The sequence below is a fragment of the Belonocnema kinseyi genome, chromosome 10, assembly GCF_010883055.1.
Source record: "Belonocnema kinseyi isolate 2016_QV_RU_SX_M_011 chromosome 10, B_treatae_v1, whole genome shotgun sequence".
Taxonomy (NCBI): Eukaryota; Metazoa; Arthropoda; class Insecta; order Hymenoptera; family Cynipidae; genus Belonocnema; species Belonocnema kinseyi.
The window spans coordinates 65,786,264-65,807,519 of NC_046666.1; the positions used below are offsets into that span (position 1 = coordinate 65,786,264).

The 21,256-nt window shown below is 29.7% G+C and overlaps 1 protein-coding gene across 6 annotated transcripts in view; it reads left to right on the plus strand.

Annotated features, from left to right (window-relative positions):
- The window catches only part of LOC117181683 (putative mediator of RNA polymerase II transcription subunit 26), a 109,854-nt gene that overhangs the window by 34,048 nt on the left and 54,550 nt on the right, over positions 1–21,256 (plus strand). For 4 of the 6 annotated variants that reach the window (XM_033374601.1, XM_033374604.1, XM_033374605.1 and 1 more), the window contains exon 1: positions 18,598–19,133. The exons of the other annotated variants lie outside the window; for them this stretch is intronic. In XM_033374601.1, coding sequence (XP_033230492.1) covers positions 19,029–19,133 — 105 coding nt within the window. In that variant the 5' untranslated portion in view covers positions 18,598–19,028. Of the gene's footprint in view, positions 1–18,597; positions 19,134–21,256 lie in introns of those variants that run through there. 6 annotated transcript variants of the gene reach the window in all.

The window sequence follows — 21,256 nt, forward strand, 5'->3', positions numbered from 1 at the left end:
GTTAAAACTTATACTGTTGTACTGGTTTGGAAATGCTTTCTTTCTGCTTGGAAATTCATATTAGTCCAGGAGCTGGGTAGGATCCCGTATGCATTAAAGAGGTAAAGGATAAAAACTATGTAGTCTTATGTATTTTGACCCGCTGAATCCAATGGTACCGGTTAATTTTTCAATAAGTGCCTAGGTTTTGTTTAAAACGCAATTGTTTAAACAATTATGAAAAAATGATTTTTTTCAATGGGACAAATTTTTTTTTATATAATTTGAGGCATTTTAAGAAGAAATGGCCCCTTGTCATTTTTTTGTAAAATGCATATTTGAAAAGTTATGAATCTTTAAAGTTCAAAATTTGACGATTTTTTGCAACTTTGAATGTTAATAATTTTCGATCTATTGAATATTTAAAAAAAAAATAAACAATCAACTTATTCTTCAAGTCTTCCTCTACCTATTATCCATAAGGAATGTCGGATTAACCAGTGGGAAGCCGTTGTTATTGATATTTACAAATAGCGTGTTTTATTACCTCCGGCAGATGAATTTGTACCAAGCTGTCGTTGTACAACTTGCTCACGAGTTTCATCATGTTGTTGTTTAGCAGCTCAAGTGCCATGTATTTCATTTTGTTTATGTCAGAAAAATGACACATGTAAAAATAAGTACAATGGTACTAAGGACTAGAAAGATGAAAAAAAAATTTCGTTTTTTTTTTATTCTGTGATATAAATGCATTTGAGATTTGTATTTGTTAGTAATATTGAAGCAATAAAACTGTTGAAAGTGTATAAATAAAAACTGATATACGATAAGAGGTAAAGAATTTTTTACTAATTGTAATAAGCCGAGATGAATCGCGTAACTTGAAGACTAATGATTGGACTTGCGAGCGCCAAGCAAGTCACACACACCGCGCCGCTGCGCTGTCGCGCGCCAAAACACGCTATTTGTAAATATCAATAAAAACGGCTTCCCACTGGTTAATCCGACATTCCTTATGGATAATAGGTAGAGGAAGACTTAAAGAATAAGTTGATTCTTTATTTTTTTTTTTAAATATTCAATAGATCGAAAATTATTAACATTCAAAGTTGCAAAAAATCGTCAAATTTTGAACTTTAAAAATTCATAACTTTTCAAATATGCATTTAACAAAAAAATGACAAGGGACCTATTCTTCTTAAAATGCCTCAAATTATCTAAAAAAATTTGTCACATTGAAAAAAATCATTTTTTCATAATTGTTTAAACAATTGCGTTTTAAACAAAACCTAGGCACTTATCGCAAAATTTACCGGTACCATTGGATTCAGCGGGTCAAAATACATAAGACTACATAGTTTTTATCCTTTACCTCTTTAATGCATACGGGATCCTACCCAGCTCCTGGACTATATCGACAGATTGAAAATTTAATTGTTTGGTTAAAGATTCATCTATTTTGTGGAAAATTCGTCTTTCTAATGAATTAGAATTTTTTTAATTCAAAATTTTAATATTTTTTAGTTTAAATATCGACTTATACATGTTTCATTAAGAAGAATTGATGTTTTTTGGTTGAAAGTTTAACTGTTCTGTTAAAAGTTGAACTATTTTGTTAAAAAATTATTTTTTGTCCGAAAATTCATCACTTTAGTTAAAAATATAGCCTTTTGGTTAAAAATGTAACCAATTACTGAAAATAGTTTTTTTTTGTAGAAAGTGCATCTTGGTAGAAACTACATATATTTAGTTAAACATTAAACTACTAATAATACTACTAATAATACTACTAAAATAATTTCCTTAAGATTTATGGGAAAATTTCAAATAATTAAAAAAAATTCTAAATGAAAGTTGAAAAAGAGTTATATAACAAATAATTTTAAACTTGTAAAGATTTTAAGATTTTTTAATCAAATATATATATATATATATTTTTTTTTGAACATTTCAAACAAAAATTTAGATACAATTTTTAATTGCTTCGGTATTGGCGATTATTTATTGTTGAATTATTTAAGAGTTATTACAAAAAACTATAATAAAACATTCCGAATATTAGTGAATCATTAAGCCATTTACCTTTTAGGTTAGGCGTGACTCACTTGTTATGGAGGAGAGTATTGTGAAGGAGGAATAGGTTTTTTTAGATTGATCTAGCAATCTCGTGTTAGAATGGTTTTCCGTAAATACTCTTCAATCATTTATCATTAATTAATTATTCATACCAATTACATTAAAAATTATATCTAAGAATTAATTACCAAAAATAATTAGCCAAAGGTATGTTTATAAAAATTCTTATCTTTCACGTGCCAAAATAGGGAAATTTAGGTTTTAACTAGTTTTTATTCAGACGTAATCTGCACAACCGCGAATAGAAATTAGTTGAAGGTCCTATATCCGATTTACTTGTGAACTCAGCACACAGTATTGGCAAAGGTATTTAAAAGAAATCGTTCCATTTTCACTATCGACATCGGCAAGTTGAATCGCAGGTCGTTTCTTCTACTCGTAAGGACCGACTAACAAGTATAAATGTTCTCTATATTCCAGAAAAAGAAACTTTAGATAGTGGTAATATAATTTATTAACATAGGATGTTAACGAGCTTTATGATTTAGTATTTGGTTCCCAGATAGATTTCAAGAGTTTATATTGGTATTATAAAACCATAAACTTTCAAAGTTGACGCAAATATTTACGATTTTTAGAAACTATATGATAATTAAAAGGCTTTCAAAATATTTTAAACTTACATTCTGTGGTCAGCGGGAATTTTTGGATACAGGAAAAAAGTTTAATTTTGGAAATAATTGGCCAGACAAAATTTTGGAAAGCAGGAATTTTGTTTTAAGGTTTGAGTGAACGCCATGGATTTAAAAATCTAATTTGGAAGACTTTCAAAATTGATTCTTTATCCTAAACTAGTAAATCAGTCTTGTGTAACCTTACTGGCACTGAGAACTAACAACTATACACAGTATTGCAAAATCTTCGTGTACCTTCGAGTGAAACGAGACGCAGAGAATGTTCCAACTTTTCGACTTGTAACAATATTTACCTGTCCAAACAGATACATTTTGTTGTGTCATTTCTCTTTCACCAAATTAGTCATGATTATCTTAATGATTGTCCAGAAAAAATGTATCATTATTCACACTTTCAACTATTTACTAAACTTGAACATTAAGGGGCCGTTTAAAAATTACGTTACCAATTAGAGGGATAGGAGGTTACGCCAATAACTATGGTTGGGAACGCGGGTGGGGGGGGGGTTCCAGTGGAAGTAACGTTACTCCAGCGAAGTCTTATGTCCATGTTAAAGTTACTTAAGTTACTTTTACTTACTACAAAAAAAGTCTTGCGGGGAGGGGGAGGGGACAATATTTCAAAAATAATCCTCACGCAATTAATAGACGTTCTCTTTGGTATGATAATTGATGTTATTTTTCTCTCTTAGTATGTTTCCTGATGATAAATTTTACGAAGTGTCTCATCCCGAAACTCGGGACGAGTATGGTATAAAATATTTTTCATATTACAAAGATTGCGAACTTTGTGAACTATACCCTCTAAATCTGAATCAGTGAAATTGCACTGGTTCATATAGTTAGAAAGGGGTGCACCATGTCAATTTAGCAATCATAATAAAATAATATTTTAGTACATACAATCAAAGAATCATAGTAAAAACTATAAACCCATCAATATGATTAGATATTAAAAAAAGTGAAAAGTTTCGATGCTTTTAAATGACAAACAACCTCACATATTACTTTAATTTCAAAATTGGACTGGCATGTACAACCCCGTTAAGTAAGTACTTCCTATAGGAGTTACAGAATATTTATCCCGCAGTTAATTCAGCAGACTTACAGCCCGAAAATTAAAAATTTATTTCATTAAGGAATTTTTCTTGCTACTTACGTAAAAGAGTAACAACACTTAAGGGCATGTGATACTTAGAAAATTGTCGATTTTGGCAGTTTTAGGTTCCCCGGCTTTTTTTCTAGAATAATAAATATTTTGTCTTAAAAATTTGGGAAATGATAGCGAACATGCTAACGGAGGTCCCCACACACTTTGTTTGTGTTTTTTTATCAAAAAAATTTTGATATTGCTAACAACGTGCGTGTATATCTCGAGGTTATGTGTGTTACAATTCACCCGAGCTTTGCTTCCAAACTACACAATATTTTTGGCCGAAAACTTAGGACTTACAAATAAACATAGTAACTAATCTCCTGCAACTGGTAATCAAAAAAGTTTATTTCATAAATAATTTTCAGATTGTCGGAAAGGCAGATGTGAAAAACGACGTAACCTCAAAATAATGCATATGCATACAATTTTTATTTAGCACAATAATTTTTTTGTTATTATCCCTCAAAAAGAGTCCGGGGACGTCCGTTATGATATTTTATAGCATCTCCAAATTCATTTTTTAAAAAATTTTATTTTTGTGGAAAAAAATCCGGGGAAACTGTAAGTATCACATGCCCTTAACTTAAAAATTTAGAGGTTATGCTTTACATGATTTACTCTGGTGTTACTGAACTGATTATTGCATAAGTCCGAAATCACTGATTAATCAGTGAAATGTCTAACTACTATTTAAATCAGTGAATTTTTCACTGATTCATATTTAGAGAGTATGGTAAAAAAAAGTTATCTTTTTGGTTAAAAATTCAACTATTTTATTATATGTCAGTTTAACTATTTTGTTGGAAGCTTAAATATTTTTTAAAAGTCTTCTTTCTTGGTCAGAAATTCCACTTTATAATTATAGTAATAATTATTATTATGCCATTAGGTCACATCCTTTACGAAGTGAGCCTAACTAACTCGGTTTTAGCCTCGTTATACCACTCCCGATGATCAAGGAATTCAATTGAGAGGAGTGAGAAAGGGAAGTTTTGGACAAGGTACAAATTTTAGATAAATCTGGAATTCCCATGTTGCTTATTAAAACAGTACGTTCGTTTCATAACATCGCTCCGCTATATGTTATAGCTGATCAGTCTCTCTAGCAATCACTCTATTCGAAGAGCTTTACAGAGTTGTCATACGTCTTAGATCACACAAAAATACACAAACTGATAACCCACTAAGGAAAGCTCAACGCGAAGGCCCATTAGTATTGAAGATCAATCATTTCAGGCGGCTGTCACTCAGATGACAGTCTTCATCACATATTTAGTATTGTAAAATATACCGCCGCTACTTTATTTATTGGCACAACTATTTTGCTTGTTGGTGTTGCAAAATGGTTGTGCCAACCGATAAAGTAGCTGCGGCATATTTGACAAACTCAAGTAGTTGGGTCTACTACTCGTTTTTTCTGTGCGCATGTATATTTTACAGAAATTGCATGCCAGGCGCGTTAAATGTACTCTTATCTTATTCTTGATATGTCCATATCTTACCACCGTGCACCACGCATTGTCGTTTTTAAACTTGAACTTCAATTAGGAATGGGAATCATGAAATCTTGGAATAGACCTTACTTTTAAAGTTAATTCTTCAAGTATCTGCTGAATAATTCACATTAACAGTTATGTCATTCGTATACTCATGGAATATAAAAGTCCGTGCAAGGCATGTGAGCATATAGCGTTGGATAAGGATAATAGATGTAGCAGTAAACCAGCTGATTACATGTGCAACCGGCTGAAGTTCACGCTCGTAAGGTTCAACGGCCTTGTCGTGTCCTGCTTGGTACTTAATGCTACGTGCAACCGACTTATTCTATTTGGGCACCTGTGGATTGTTCCAGTGATATTTGATTCAAATTTATGATTTCAGTCGACAAACTGCCTCTTTTTAAAGATTTCACATTTCAACAGGTTCGAAATTTAACTTTTCTTACATAACAAGGTTCCTGTAAGGTTTGGTATATTAAGCCAAGTCAGTGAGGTTTGATCAACGTTTCGATGAATCATTTTCAAATTGAAGATATTCTAGGTCAAGATTCAAACAAGCTGTCAAAGTTGGATCGAAAGTATTGCAATATTCGAAAGTGTTGCAATTTAGAAGACGGATGTTTCAAATTGAATGGTTTCCAAATTGATGCCTGAGAAGTTTGATCGCATCCAAGGTTTATATCTAGGTGATTTCTCTTATGACTTTCTGGACACAAAATCCTATTACCAACATTTTGGGGAGTAGAGGGTTCATGTTCTTGCTGAATTTCGAAGGTTCCGGATAGATGTTGAAGATCATAATTTCTTTAACAACTTTAACTTAAAATGAATTTATAATCCTGCGAATAATGCATAAATAGCCCAGCAATTATTTTAATTTTACACCTTCACGTTCAGTTGCACACACTTCATCTTAGAAACGGTGTCAAAAGGTTAATAGGAAACACAGCGCAGCACTTCAAATGTCATTCTCCTTAGGATTTCTCGGCTTCAGTATCACGACTCACTCGATTGTAGATTTGATATACCGTTGATAGGAGATGTACGATGTCGTGGGAATAAAGATACATGTCAATCGTGGATTGCTTTTCGTGCCGGAAACCTGTAAAAGCGAAGACTGAAGAGGCTAATAGCGAACTTTTTAGTCTTTACTCCTGAAATGCCATTTCAGACTTCACACTTCTTTTCCCTTTTCCCCTCTTCGAATGAAATTTCCTCTTTTTCGCGTTTTCTCGACATAAATTCGTACTGAATTAATTAAACTTAATAAGAAGATCCAACTGTTTTTGATTGAAACTTCGTCATTTGGGATTAAAAAGTCAGATATTTGATTGAAAATGCAATAGTTTTTGGTTGAATTTTGGTTATTGGAAAATTTGATCATTTAGTTGAAAATTAATTTTTTGTGTGGAAAATTCAACTATTCTGTAATTGAAACATTATTTATCTCAAATTGAAAAACGATCATTGATAAAAATAATTGGTATAATATCGAGGAAAATATTTCCATTCTTAATTGTAACTAATGTTAGATGAGAACTGAAAGGGGAACTTTAGGAAAAAAGATTGCGGGTTAAAATTGTTTATTTAACTATACCTGTTCCGAGATTTATGTTTTTGCTTTCTATGTAGGCAAAAGTTGTCATTATTCTTATGTAATCCGAATGTTGGAGGGCTCATTATATTCCTTGAAAGATTCGGAACAAATTTCTCTGGTATTTTAAAAAAAATATTATTTATAAAATTAACGATTGTATAATTATTAAAGAAAATTTTTGAAATAAACTTGTTCTCGAAGAATTTGTAGAAAATCCTCCAAGGAATAAAATGATGAGTCATGCCAAATTAAGATTCATTTAGAATTGTAATTTTTACCTAAAAAGAAAGAAAAATCATACATTTCTAAATAATTATTGTTCAATCAAAAATTTTAACCTGAAATATTTTCTTCTAAATTTCGTCTTCAGTTCTCCTCCCAAATTATTTACAATTAACATAGGGAATATTTTCCTCGATTTTAAAAATTTTTTGTAACAATGGTCACTTTTCAAACTGAGATAACTAGTATACGTACATTCCTAAAAATACACATTTTTTGGCCGAAAATTCAACTGTTTTAAAAAAAATCTTTTTTAAATACAAAATTCGTTCTTTTGGGTTGAAAATTTATCTTTTTTGGTAGGTGTCATTTTTTTGGGTTCAAAATTCATCTTTCCTGGCTTAATGTCAACTTTGTTGTTGAAAATTTATCTGTCTTTTAATAAAAAAGCAATGTTCTGATTTGAAAATTCTAATATTTAATTGAAAATGCAATTGATTGAAGTTTAATAATGTTTGTAAATTCGACCATTTGGTTGAAAATTCAACGTTGCGGTTATAGATTGAACTAATTAGTTAAATGTTCCTTTTTTGTGGGAAATTGATGTTATTTAACTGAAAATTTAACTATTCCATTTTTGGGTGAATACTGATCTTTTTTAGGCGAAAATTGAACTATTTTGGTAAAAGGCCGTTTGTCTGGTTGAAAAGTAACCCTTTTAACTAAAAATGTAACTATTTCATTTTCACTTGGATATTGATCTTTTTTAGTGAAAAATTTAACTATTTCTTTGATATTAATGCATTTTCTTGAAAATTTATTTTTCTCGGTAGAAAATTAAACTGCTTAGTTTAAAAATAATTTCTTTGATGAAAAATTCAATTATATGTAGTTGAAGGTCAAACGATTCATTTTATTTATTAATTTTTTGGTTAACGATTCTTTTGTTTGGCTGAAAATCTAACTATTTTCATTTAATATCTAGTTGAAAAATAAAATATTTGGTTAAAAATTCATCTTTGTTAGTAGAAAATTAATCGTTTTGGTTGAAAATTCAATTATACTTTGCTGAATGTTGAACGACTTTGCTAAAAACTAATTTTTTTTAATGAAGATTCATCATTTTAGTAACAGGTCGGAAGTAAATAGTTGAACACAATTGAAGTTCTCCAGTTTAGCTTAACTTGACAACCGTGACTAATAAAAGAGACGATATTTCGGTTGAGAAAAGAAAAAAAATCGATTAAAAACGTATTACGGTCTACTTTCTATAGTAATTGTTGCTTGGCACATTATCGAATACCGATTCATTCAACCATTGGTATTTGCTGAGTGTACAGCTTCTTTGACATTATGCATACCTTTTGCCTTTAGTGTTCCAAGTACAAAGAGTTGCAGACAATCGTGAAGGCCAAAATTAAAAGATTGACCCTCTCTTTTGTTGTATTCGTGCGAATGTAATGCAAATACAACATGGAAAAGATTTAAGACATTCTATCTCCTTTTTTTCGTTTTTCGTTTTTTTCTCTAGAAAGAAATTTTTTTAATTGAAAATAAACTGTTTTCTAGAAAATTTGCCTTTTGGCTTGAAAACTCAACAATTTGATTAATTTATTTTTTCTTTTTACTTGAAAATTAAACTTTTTTTGAAAATTCGTTTCTTTGGTTGGAAAATTCATCTCTTTTTGTAAAAATTTGATGTTTTTTTATTACAAAAGCAACTGTTTGGTTAAAAATTAATCTGCTTTAGTTACAAATTTAACTCCTTGGTTAAAAATTCAACTATTTTGTTTAAAATTGAATAATTTTCTTCAAAAATCAACTATTCTCTTAAAAACTCATCTGATTTGGTAGAAAATTAATCTTTTTATGTCGAAAAATTCACTTTTTTCTTGAAAACTTCATGATTTTGATGAAAATTGAATGCATTTGTTAAAAAGTCATATTTCTTGGTTGAAATTGAACTTCTTTTGTTCAAAGTTTTTCTTTTCGGGGTTTAGAAGTCAACTTTTTTTTGAACATTCGACTTTTTAGCTTGAAGATTCAACTCTTTCATTAAAAATTCAGCTCTTGGTAGTTTGGTTGAAAGTGCAACTAATTTCTTGGAGTGCAATATGCGTGGACTTAAAATCTTTAACGTTTCATATTGAATTTAACATGGTGTTTATACATTAATTTTATTTAAAATATTTGATCGCCCTATTATTTCTCTATTTTCGTCAAATATCACCCTAATTCCCTTCCTTTAAAAGAATATTTTAGGCTGTAAAGTCTAGATTCTTATTTCTGACAACACAGTAAATCTCAAAGGAAAACTTTTATCTGAAATTCGATTACGGTTTGATCCAATTTGAGAATTGCAATACAAATTTCTTTGAAAAGTAACGTACTTAAAAGGACATCGCGTGTTTGCTTCTGATGGCTCATTATATTTTATTATTTCCCTACGCACACTTTCAATTTCCGGCTTCCCCTTTCTCTTCTTTTCCTTTAACATGAACAAAAAATCTCGTTGCGGTATCCGATTAACTTTTGCACATTCGCTATTCATTACCATAATTATACCATAATACCCGTAATCAAATCGAGCTATTTAGAATAGCCTCCGGAATCGGTGATCACATCTACCATAATTATCTCATCTTCTTTTTTTACTAGTAAGTGCTGTATGTAAAATCTGCATTCAATCGCGAATGTTTTCCGTCAGAATCTTCCAAATGTGAACTTTCTCCGGAAACGAGATTAAGCACTCTCTTGAAATTGGAATAAGAAACTCTGAAGCATAAATAATAAACTGCCCCAATTTACATTTTAGTTGCGATTTTACGGAGGTTTTGTATTAGCAGCCTTTCTTCTTGGAATCTAAATTTGTTTAGGAATCAGGAGGAACAAATTTGCTTGTTAGAGATATGGGAATACTAATCACTTCATGAATGGTACTTTTCTTTTGCGAAGATCTGTTAGATGGCAATTTGAAACTTTGGTCTTTAAACAGTATATATTTGTTATTCATAATTATCTTATTTTGTTAAATTTTTCTTTTAAAAAATATAATAAAATTTAAATAACTACATTTTCAACGCACAGGATCGAAAATTTTTTGTTTCATTCTATAACATACGATCATTTTCGAAAAAAGTATCATCAAAATTGAATGGAGTCGGTATTTTCGGTCAAGAGTATTAAAAAATAATTATACCTACTTATTTTTCTGACTTCCATACTACACACTTTTTGTCCTATTCCTCTCTTTTCTCCCTTCTTAAAGAAGTTGCAGCAACTATTCAATACAAAACTCCATCTATTTTTCATTGATAGATAATTCTTTTTGGTTGAACAGTCTACTGTAATATTTTTTGTTCTAAATTTATTTCCTTTGATTAAATATTATACTGCTTGATTAAAAATTTTATTATTTTGTTTAAAGTTAAACTATTTTGTTTAACAGACATCTTTCTTGGTTGAAATAAAAATGATTTTTTGTACTTTCCTTTTTGTTTTACAGAAGATATTTTTTGGTTGAAAATTCGACTATTTTGATGAAAAATTGTGTTTTTTTTGCAACTTTAAATATTTGCTTGTAAATGAAACGCATTAGATACGAAATTCTTTTTCTTTTCTGAAAAAAAAATCTTGCAGTAGTCAAGCCATTTCTGTAACTTTAAATTACTGTTCAGAGAAAAATTAGGGAATTAAAAAAAAATGTATTTTAAAATTCGCCTTTTTTGATAGAATTTTAATCTTTTTTGGTTAAAATATCAACTGTTATATTTTTTGCTTAAAATTAAACCACTTAGTGAAGAATTAAACGTATTTGTTGAAGATGCAACTCTTTGGATTACAATTTAACTATTTTGTTTTAAATTAGTTCTTTTTTTTAATATCAACTATTCCATTTTTCACCGAGAATTCATCTTTTTGTTGAAAATTCAAATTTTCGGGTTCGAAAATTCAACTGTCTTCTAAATAATTGTTTTGGATTTGGATTGAAAATTCATCTTCTTTGGTTGAAAATTCATCTTTGTAAGTTGGAAATTTCATTGTTTTGTTGAAAATTTAATTATATTGTTCAAAATTCATATTTTATATTAGAAAAGTCATCCTTTGGATTGGAATGAATAAAATTGAAATTTAAACATTTTAATCTGAAATTTTATTGTTTTATTCCTAAATGCATATCTAAATAATGACAATTTCATCCAAAGCTAATGTAGGAACCTGCCTGAAGGAAATATTTTCTCGGACTGTGCTGCGATCTTTGAGAGCTCAGAAGAACTTCCTTCGTTGGCATTCGCGTAGGCCATGGACATAGGAAAGAAGGGACTAGAGTCTAGACTAGTCATGCCATTGCGGGAGTGTTGCAATGAGGGGGGAGGTCCGCCACCTTTTGATGTCCCGCGACAAACATGGCAGCGCCCATATGTTTATATTTTCATGCACAGTTTGTCGGCAAAAATGCTCGTGCGCATAATCAAATGGCACATCGTAAGATGGCAGCTCTCCCCACCCATGAACCCCCCCCCCCTACCGTGGATTGAACCCCGCCCGCCAAGTTAGGATGGCATGCCTAGTCCTGTGTTTCCTATGTCCATGGCGTAGGCACATTGCCAACCACGTGGGATGTAGTGACAGCTTTTAGCAGAATTTAAGATTCTGGCGCTCTATATGCCCATTTTTGAAAAAAGTTAGCCTCTTTCGCAATTAGAGCAAATAGTTATTAAAACTTACTTATTATAATTTGTTTATTCTTTTTTTTTGGTCAAATTATATTTTTGGCGGTACAGAAAGAATGGGATTTACAATGATCTATTATAGCCGGTGCACCTTTATTGATTTGGCTAGTCTCCGAAGGACGGGTGAGTCACTCGCCGGGTTCATCGGATGCGTGACCTTTCGCACCCTTCTTCCTTAATTTTTTTTCTTTTTTATCTTAAAGGGTGTGAAACTATTCAAATCTGATTATTCTCTCTACTGAAAAAAATGGCATCCTTAATATATGTACTATTAAATCAATAAACCGCGTTCAAAAGCAAATATTTCATTGGTTCAAATGTATGTACTATAGAATTTATAGCATCACTATTAGGATCCATCGCGAAGCTATACATTCTGTATTATATTCATTCAAATCGATAAAATATCTCCTCTTGTACGAAGTTTATTGATTCAATAGTATGTTCGATTAAAAATGCAACTTTTTGTTCTTAGTGTCTTTTTTAGTATCAAGTGCTTACTTGGTAAAACTGGAAATATCAGGGTATTAGTATATCCCTGGAAAATGCTGGAAATGTCAGGAATTTTTTTACGGTTAGGGAATTGTTTCGAATTTACTTACATTTCTGTTATGTCAATATAAAATTCAATTCAAAAGTAGCGTTATATTGTTTGATTTATACTGATTTAAATCAAACTTCCTTTTATGATTTCCATTAATATAAGGAAACGATTGGTTTAATTACTAACTAATTGGATTCAATTATTTCGAATCCTAAAGCCAAATTCCACCCAAAAAATTTTTTTTTTAATATCTTCTATTTAAATTATTAATAAATGCATGGAATTTTAGGTGCGAAAATAAAATAAAAATTTATTTTTCTTATTATTAAAATTCAGTCATGGACTTTAGAAACAAAAAGAAATGATTAATAATTTGAAGAAAAAAAATGATTTGTTTGTTTAATTATTCGATGGTGATAATCAATATATTTAAGATTATCCTGTTAAAGCTACCTAATTAATCATAATTTTTAAGTCCCTTGAAAATTTTTCCATTAAGAAATTACTTGTTCTTCTATGGAATTACTTTCACAAATGAAAAAAACCGTTATTTAATTTTACATGTAAATACCGTGCGGCATGTCGTGTGAGTCGATTCCAAAAGGGCTTTCGTCTCGAGTTTTTTTCTCTCCCGAATCTCATTTCTGTGATAGTCCATGTTAATGTTGAGACCAAAAAGAAACAAATCCCTGGGATATATTTTGAATAAGCTTAATTTTTTTTATTTAGAGGTTTTTATGTATATTTTCATGGATATAATTCCAAAGTGAAGCTTCTTTGGTTCGAAGTTTGTAATTGAACATTTGTTTAATTTTAGTTCTTGTAAATTCGCTAATTTCATACGTCCGAAGATACATAGTCCTGCAAAATACCGTTTTAATGAAATTTTATCAGGCATTGAGTGTGATCGAAGTAATTTGTTTCTCCTGCACTTTATGTTAAAGGTTGTTTTTTGATGATAAAAAACGTACAAAGTTTCTGGAAAACTATAAGAAATTAATTTCAATTTTAATCGTTTGTATAGTTCCTGTTTTTAAATTGTAATTTTTGAGGACCATATCTCTTAAGCTATAAGAGATGAAATAATCAATTTTTTTAGTTTTATGAGAAATTTCACACGCTTAAATTCTTTATAATTCAAGAGTACGTATAATTATCTGGACGCATAATTATAGTGTCTCGTGGCTATACACCGCCCCTTATACACTGCTAAGAATACGCAAAACTTGTTTTGGTTAGCATTGGCGTAGATTAAATCTAAAATCTATCCGTTGTCAAATTTCGATTAAAGATCAAATTAAAATTACTTTATTACGTTTATAAACGATTCTATGTTAACAATGTTACAATGATAAGATTCTGGTCTTCGAGTGTTGGAGGTCAGAGAAAATGAAAACTTCATCAGGGAAAGTCAGGGAATTGTAGAATTAAATTTTTCGGTCACACTGACGTAATATTTTTATCAGTAATTGATTTGCCTTGTATTTCTAGTTCTATTTCGATTTTTTCAGCTGCTTCCTCCTGACAATTATATTTTTAGTTACAAATTTTATTATTTGGTTGAAAATTCCACTATCATTGTAGAAAATAAACTTTTTGTTGAAAATTCATCTTTTTTGATTGAATTTTTGGGTTGAAAATTAATATTTTTAGTGAACAATTTGTCTTTTTGCGTGGAAAATTCATCGCTTTAGTTGAAATTCATCTTTTTTGTTAAAAAATATGACTATTTTGTTGAATATTCGTTTTTATTAATGCAAATTAATTTTTTTTACTGAAAATATAAATTTTAAATTTTTAATCGAATATTTTCGTCCTAGTTAAAAATTCAGCAACTTGTTTTGAAAATTCATGTGTTTTGTGGAAAATTCGTCTTTTTGGTAGAAAATTAATCTTTTTGGTTGAGAATTGGTATTTTTGTTTTAAAATTCATTTCTTTTGGTAGAAATGTAATCTTTTCCGCTTGAATTATCAACAATTATATTTTATGTTCAGAATTGGTCTATTTATGTTGAAAATTCAACTACATTGGTTGAAGCTTAATCTCTATTATTTGAAAATTGGACTATTTGGTTAAAAATTCATCTTTCTATGTAGAAAATTCAAGTATTTGTGTAAAGTTTAACTACTTTGTTAAAATTTTGATTATTGTGTTGAAAGTTTAAGTAGTTTGTTGAAAATTCAACTCTTTGGTTGAGCATTGAACTATTTCTTTAATTTGTTTTTTCGTTATCGAAATTTTAACTATAACATTTGTTGTTAAAAATCTATTGCGTTGTAAATGAACTTGTTTGGTTACAAATTAATTTTTCTTGTTGAAAATTCAACTTTTCGGGTTGAAAGCTCACCTGTTTTTGGCTGAAATTAAATCTTTTCGTATGAAAATTCGACTGTTTGGTTAAAAACTCATCTTTGTAGATAGAAAATTTCAGTATTTGACTAAAAATGTAATTATTTGGTTTAAAAGTCATCTTTTTTTATTGAAAGTTAACTTATTTAAAAAATTCGTCCTTTTGCATTGAAACTTAATATGTTATGGTAGAAAAGGTATATTTTTTGATTGAAATAAATAAATATGAAATTTGTACATGTTAGTCTGAAATTGTTTATTCCGTGTATAAAAGATTATATGTTTAAAATGTGCACGATTAAAATGCTATGGTCTTTGAATATTAATATTCAGGGAAAATAAAAAGTTTTTCAGGGAAAAATTAGGGAAAAGTTCGGGAATTTTTTAAATTAAATTTTACAGTTACCTTGATTTAAATTTCATATACTATATCAATACAGTTCTAAACTCTTTTGAAAATCTTAAAAAGCTGAAAAAGAGTTATTCGAGACATGAAACTTTTCTCATTCAAACCTGCCTCTCACTTTACACGATTAGAGTAACGCAAAGTTGTGTGAAATTTAATATATCGATTGGCCTCAAAGTGTACGGAAGCATTTTAATTAAATTTGCAACAAAATTAATATTATAAGAAATTTTTTAACCTTTTTTACACTGCGAGGAAAATGTTTAGTTGGGACAATAAAACATTATTATTTGTCCAGTATTGATGAATTAGCATGGGTACGAACCATCGAATTTTTAATTGTTGGTGAGAGGAAAATTGTAATCATTGGATTCATTTTTATTCTAAAAAATTGAGTTGCCAGTATACATATATCGCAGGTTTGAATTAGCTATGGATCATACTCTCCAATAAAGTTTTTCAAACTTTTTTTTTGAAACTTGCTCTTTACATTTTTATCAATTTTCTACTTGAGTTGTCTGAATGAAACCGGCGACATGTTTCTCGTTTCCTCCTATGAGGAGAAACGTTGAGGGGTAGTGGTGTGTTATTTGAACGAAGTTTCATATGTGTTCACGAGCTTTTATATCTATATACATGCGGGATGTTATATTCGTCTTTGCTTAGCCTGCTAGACTTTCTAGAGGGGATTTTACAAACGGTTCGTCCATAAATGTTGAGCTGGGAAGATAAGTTTCGACAAAGAGCCGTAAAAAGACTGTGCATAAGAGATGCGGTTTATTTGTGTGGTACTATGAAAGGGCTCAGTTCGCTAGAACAAACTCTGTGTATGTGCAATTAACTTTCCAGACTGTGACTCCTGTTATCTCATAGTTATGTCTAATGATGAATGAGTTGAGATCATCACCTTAGGTTGAAAAAGTATCCGTTTTAAATTCATTAAAAAATTGCAGCGCATAGCTTAGCTGGTAGCGTGCTTGGTTTCCTGCAGCTGAAACTGAAAAGCTTTAGTTTTCTTTTCATACGGACACTAATTTTATTCTCCACTTGTGTACGGAACATGGTATCGATCTTCAAATTATACAATTATATCCTTTTGTTACCCAGATCTTTGTTAGGATTTTGGGTGCTATACTCTACATTTGAATCAAAATGTTACTGATTTAAAGTTAACTTTGACTGATTTAAATATAAGGGATACGCTGGTGTTACTTTTGAAATCAGTCAATTTGAGTCAACGAAAAATGTAATACTTGATATTTCAACCAAAAAAAGTTGTTCATTTTAAGTTAAAAACAGTGGAATTCAATCAAAAACGACGAATTTTGCCCCAAAAAATAGTTAAAACCTCAACCAGATAATTTAATTTTTATCTAAAAAAATTGATTTTCAATCAAATCTGTAATTCTTCAGTTTCCAATTAGCAAAATGAATTTTTTTAAAACGACGAATTTTTAACAAAATAGTGCATTTTGCAACCACAGTGATGTATTTTTAACTAAAATGACAAATCATTAAAAAAAAATGTTGTTAAGAAAATAGTTTAACTTTGGAAAAAAAATTATTTTCTACGAATAATGAAATAGATATATAAATATATTCGAAACAAAACATTTAATTTTAAATCGAAAACAGTTGAATTAAATCAAAGAAGATGATTTTTCAAAAAAAAAAAAACAACTAATTTTCAAAAAAACGTTTGCATCCTTATCCAAAACAGTTGAAATTTCTATCAAAGTGGATGCATTTTTTAACTCAAAATGATTTTAAAAACTTTGATTATCAGCAAAGAACGATTTCAGATGAATTTTCAAAAAAAAGTTAATTTTCTACCATAATAGTGGAATTTCTAACCGTAAAGGATAACTTTTTAACAAAGTTTTTCACTTTTTTACCAAATAATAAAAATGGCCAATAAAGACGAATTGACCTAATCTGTAACATCCACTGATGATTGAACGATCTAAACTGTAACTTTTACTCATTTAATCTATCATGTTGTTTGATCTAATCGGTAATGTTCAATGTTTCAATCACTCATGAATGATTAATTTTAATATTTCATTAAAATTTAGGCATTTAATAATAAATTTTAATTTAGAAAGGATCGCATTAATTTATAATAGCAGACAAATCATTCACTGGTATAGACTAAAAATGAGTCATTTTAAGTGACTCATGCATTCAGCACTATTGACCAATTCATCTATTAAAACGACTGTTTTGTCTGTAGAAATTTCCGATTAAGGCATCAGAATTAATGCTGAAATATAATTGATATTTAACATTTTTTTTTAATTTAATTTTCTTGTACAGTATTAGGTATCTGAAAAAAATTGTTTATGATTTTAAGAATTGAATTGACAAGACCAGTCATTTATTGCGAAAGAATATTATATGAAAAATTTGAGACTTGCGAAAAATAATTATTGCCTTAGAAAAAATGTCTTTTAAAATTGTAAACAGTAGAGTTGTAGAGAATGTTTTTCCCAAAAATAAGCCATCGTTTATTATCATTCAAGCATTTTTCAAAAATTGATAAGAAACGGTAGTAAGAAAAGGTTAAATTGCGACAAATATTGTTAAAATAAATGTTTTTTTCTTATCAATAAGCATTTTTCATTTAAATTAACGTTTTTGAAATCATGGATAAAATATTTTTTTCAGAGGTCTGTTTTTTGGCACAACTGCCTTAAGTTCTGTACTTATTCGATTGAACAAAGAATTAAGTTTAAATTTTATTTTTGTTGTGATATCGAAAGTGAGGTGCAAGGTACCCAAGTTGTTTGAATAAGGGTTCCATTACCTTTTTGAAATATTTTTTTTCTCATAAATGAAGAATTTTTTTAGAATTTTATGCAGTATTTAAAAAGTATATATTATCTAAAATTTGTTTTATAATTTCGTTGATTTTTGTTAAGTGCATAATATACATTACCAAAAAATGCCTATAAATGTTGTGTTTAATAGGGATTTAAAAAGTTAATAAAATTTTATCTATTGATATACCAGAATATTGCATGGGATTACACTAGATAATATTGGATTACATAAGATTGCAAGGATTACAAGGGATTTCATAGATTACACGAGATTACAAAAAAGTACAAGGGATTAGATATAGCATAGTATATATCAGATTACAACAATGGTAAAACTCTTGGCTATAAAGCTTATTTAAAAAGTCATGTATAATCATTATTATTCAAGTCCATTTTAATTGTTTTTATACAAGTACGGCACTGGTTCTAGGCGTCGCGACGCCGGCGCAATGCCTTCGATCAATCTCCTCTTTTCTTCTCTTACAGCGCGAGCGTATCAGAGTGCCACTCCGGGCACGGCTGCACGGTGGTTCATCGAATTTAAAAAAAAAACAGCCGGTTGATCACGATGTGACATCAATGTGACAGTATAAAATTGCAATTAATAATGAGACAATGTTCTCGCCCCATTAAAAAAATACAATAATTCATATAAATTTAAAGTAAAGTATTATCTCAAAAGAGCAAATCACTGAAGCAACACTTCGAGAAGTGTGGCTACTACTTTCTGGATAAAAATAATCAGTGCGGCTCTTTAAAGGCGAGGGTGGTAGAGTGAAACGAAAGCTGCAGGGCAGAAGAGAAAAGGGAAGTGAATAGAGGCTGAGAAAGTCTAGAAATGAAAGGAAAAGTGGCATAAAATGCGTGGGTGTCAGGTGTAAAAGAAAGGTCATCGAGATTAAATTCGATTTTCATTCAACGAGATTTCTAAGCATCGTCAGATAGCCAAATGGCTTATGCGGGATTTGATTTTGATCAACTGGAATGCCAATTTGGATTGCGATACCGGGATGTTACTGCGGAGAATGAAAAAGGGATCGTTCGTGGCGCTGCGGTAAGGGATGAGAAACATAGGTTTCGATTTATACTCATTTCGTAAAAAAATTACTCCATTTTTGACTTTGAGGTACATTTTTATATATTTTTTAAATTTGATGTTAAGTTTTTTTTCGGAATTTTGAATTACACGTTTTTTGAATTTGGTAAGCTTGGCTGGAAATCGTATAGCTGAACGAGCAAGATATTTTAAACCCTATTTTACTTTCAAAACTGAAAAATTTACAATTGTCTAATTTTGCAACAATTTTATGAATTTGCATTGAATACTACAATGAGCAAAGTATCATAGAATCTAAATTTCGTTCAGAACTCAACTAATGATTTTTTCCCATACTATACAACGTTGAAGTATGGCGTCTGATTGCACAATATTTTAGGATTAAAAATTAAAAACTAATAATTAAAACTAAGCGATTTGGAACTGAGATTTTGTACCTAAACCATATGTACACTGAGAAAAGGGATTACTTGTGTCAAGTTAATTTTACTTGACTGAAGTAAGTGAAAGTCCTGATTATTTTCAAAGAACTATTTATTTGAAGAGAAATCAATATATGCACTTTGTATACAAAAAATTAATTCTTTCAGCCAGTCAAATGTTAAAAGGATTAAGTTAACATTGTTTTATTCAAAAATACGATTTGTTGGCCGGGTGGAAATATTTCTTTGAATCAAAGAAATATCAATTGAAAATAAAAATATTCATTTTAAATCAAATGAATGACTCATTGCTTCAAATGAATGTGCCATGAATGGTAATGAATACCTCTTTGAAATGAGGAAATATGAATTAATGGAAAGAAATATATTTGAAAGTCAAGCAAAGATTTTATAGACTCAAAAACTATTTTCCTGCATCAAATTTTGGAATATTCAAAGCTTATTTGAAACTTCACTTGTAGTATATATTTTCCTAAATTATCAACTGGATTATTTGACTTAAATTATAATTATATTGTTATTATTATACATATTTAATTTAAACAAAATCACATCATTTAAAATCTTGATGAAACCGAAACAGAAAAATGCTATGAAAAATCCAATTCCAGCAGGAATTGAACTTTGGTCTGTCGATGACTACAACGCTGCCGCAACATGGAAACTCTGAAAGCCGTATTTAATCCTCACCATACACACCAAAGAATTATTTCTTTAAATCAAAAGCATAGATATGGAATTTAACAACATATTTCTTTAATGTAAAGAAGTATTCAATTGCAAAAAATTACGCCAAATTAATAAATGTTTGATTAACAAAATTACTTTGCTGCAATAAATGTTTATTTGTTATGAATAATTTAATTCTATTAATAAAATGCTTGATTCAAGTATGGGCAAATTAATAATTAATTCAAACACGTCCCAAATCAATTCAAATAATCGAACTTATTGAATCAATTACACATTTCTTTGAACGACTCATCAGATTTTAACGAATCTAGACCTTTTGAATAAAGGAAATAGTTTCCTTCAATCTAAGAAATATTTATTTCAATAAAGAAAATATAGCCAAAGAATGCATTTCTTTAGATCAAGAAAATATATGTGTCTAATTTAAATAAAAATTATCGCTGTTAAATAATATTTTCTTTATTTAAGAAATAGGATTCAAACAAATGCATTTACTTTGTTCCAAACATTATTTTTTTCAGCGTAAGGAAGACCTCCCTACAGTAGATGATTAGCCTGCACTAGATAATCATTCATTTAAAATACTAATGTATGTAAAATTCAATGAAACTCTTCTATTGCGCCGATTTTGGGGTTGGCGGTGGGTGGGAACTAACTCATTATAGTCCGTTCCGTTTTTCTTTCTTCACTCCTGAGTGCTTGTCTGAGTGACAACCGCGCAGCTCCTGTTACACCCACCTGCGGCACGGCGTCAATATTCTCGGAAGGGCTATAGAAGAGAGGTCTATTAAAGGGTTTCACTGTAATTAATTTAATTCAATTTAGGGTGATTTCCCCTCCACGGATTTCAGAAGATACTTTAACTTTCTTGTTCTTAGAACTTGGTACCTTTCATGATTTAATTAAAATGGAATTAAATTCTTATTATATTTGGATAAAAATACAACTGAAAGTTGTTTTAAAATATATCTAATCCGCTTATCT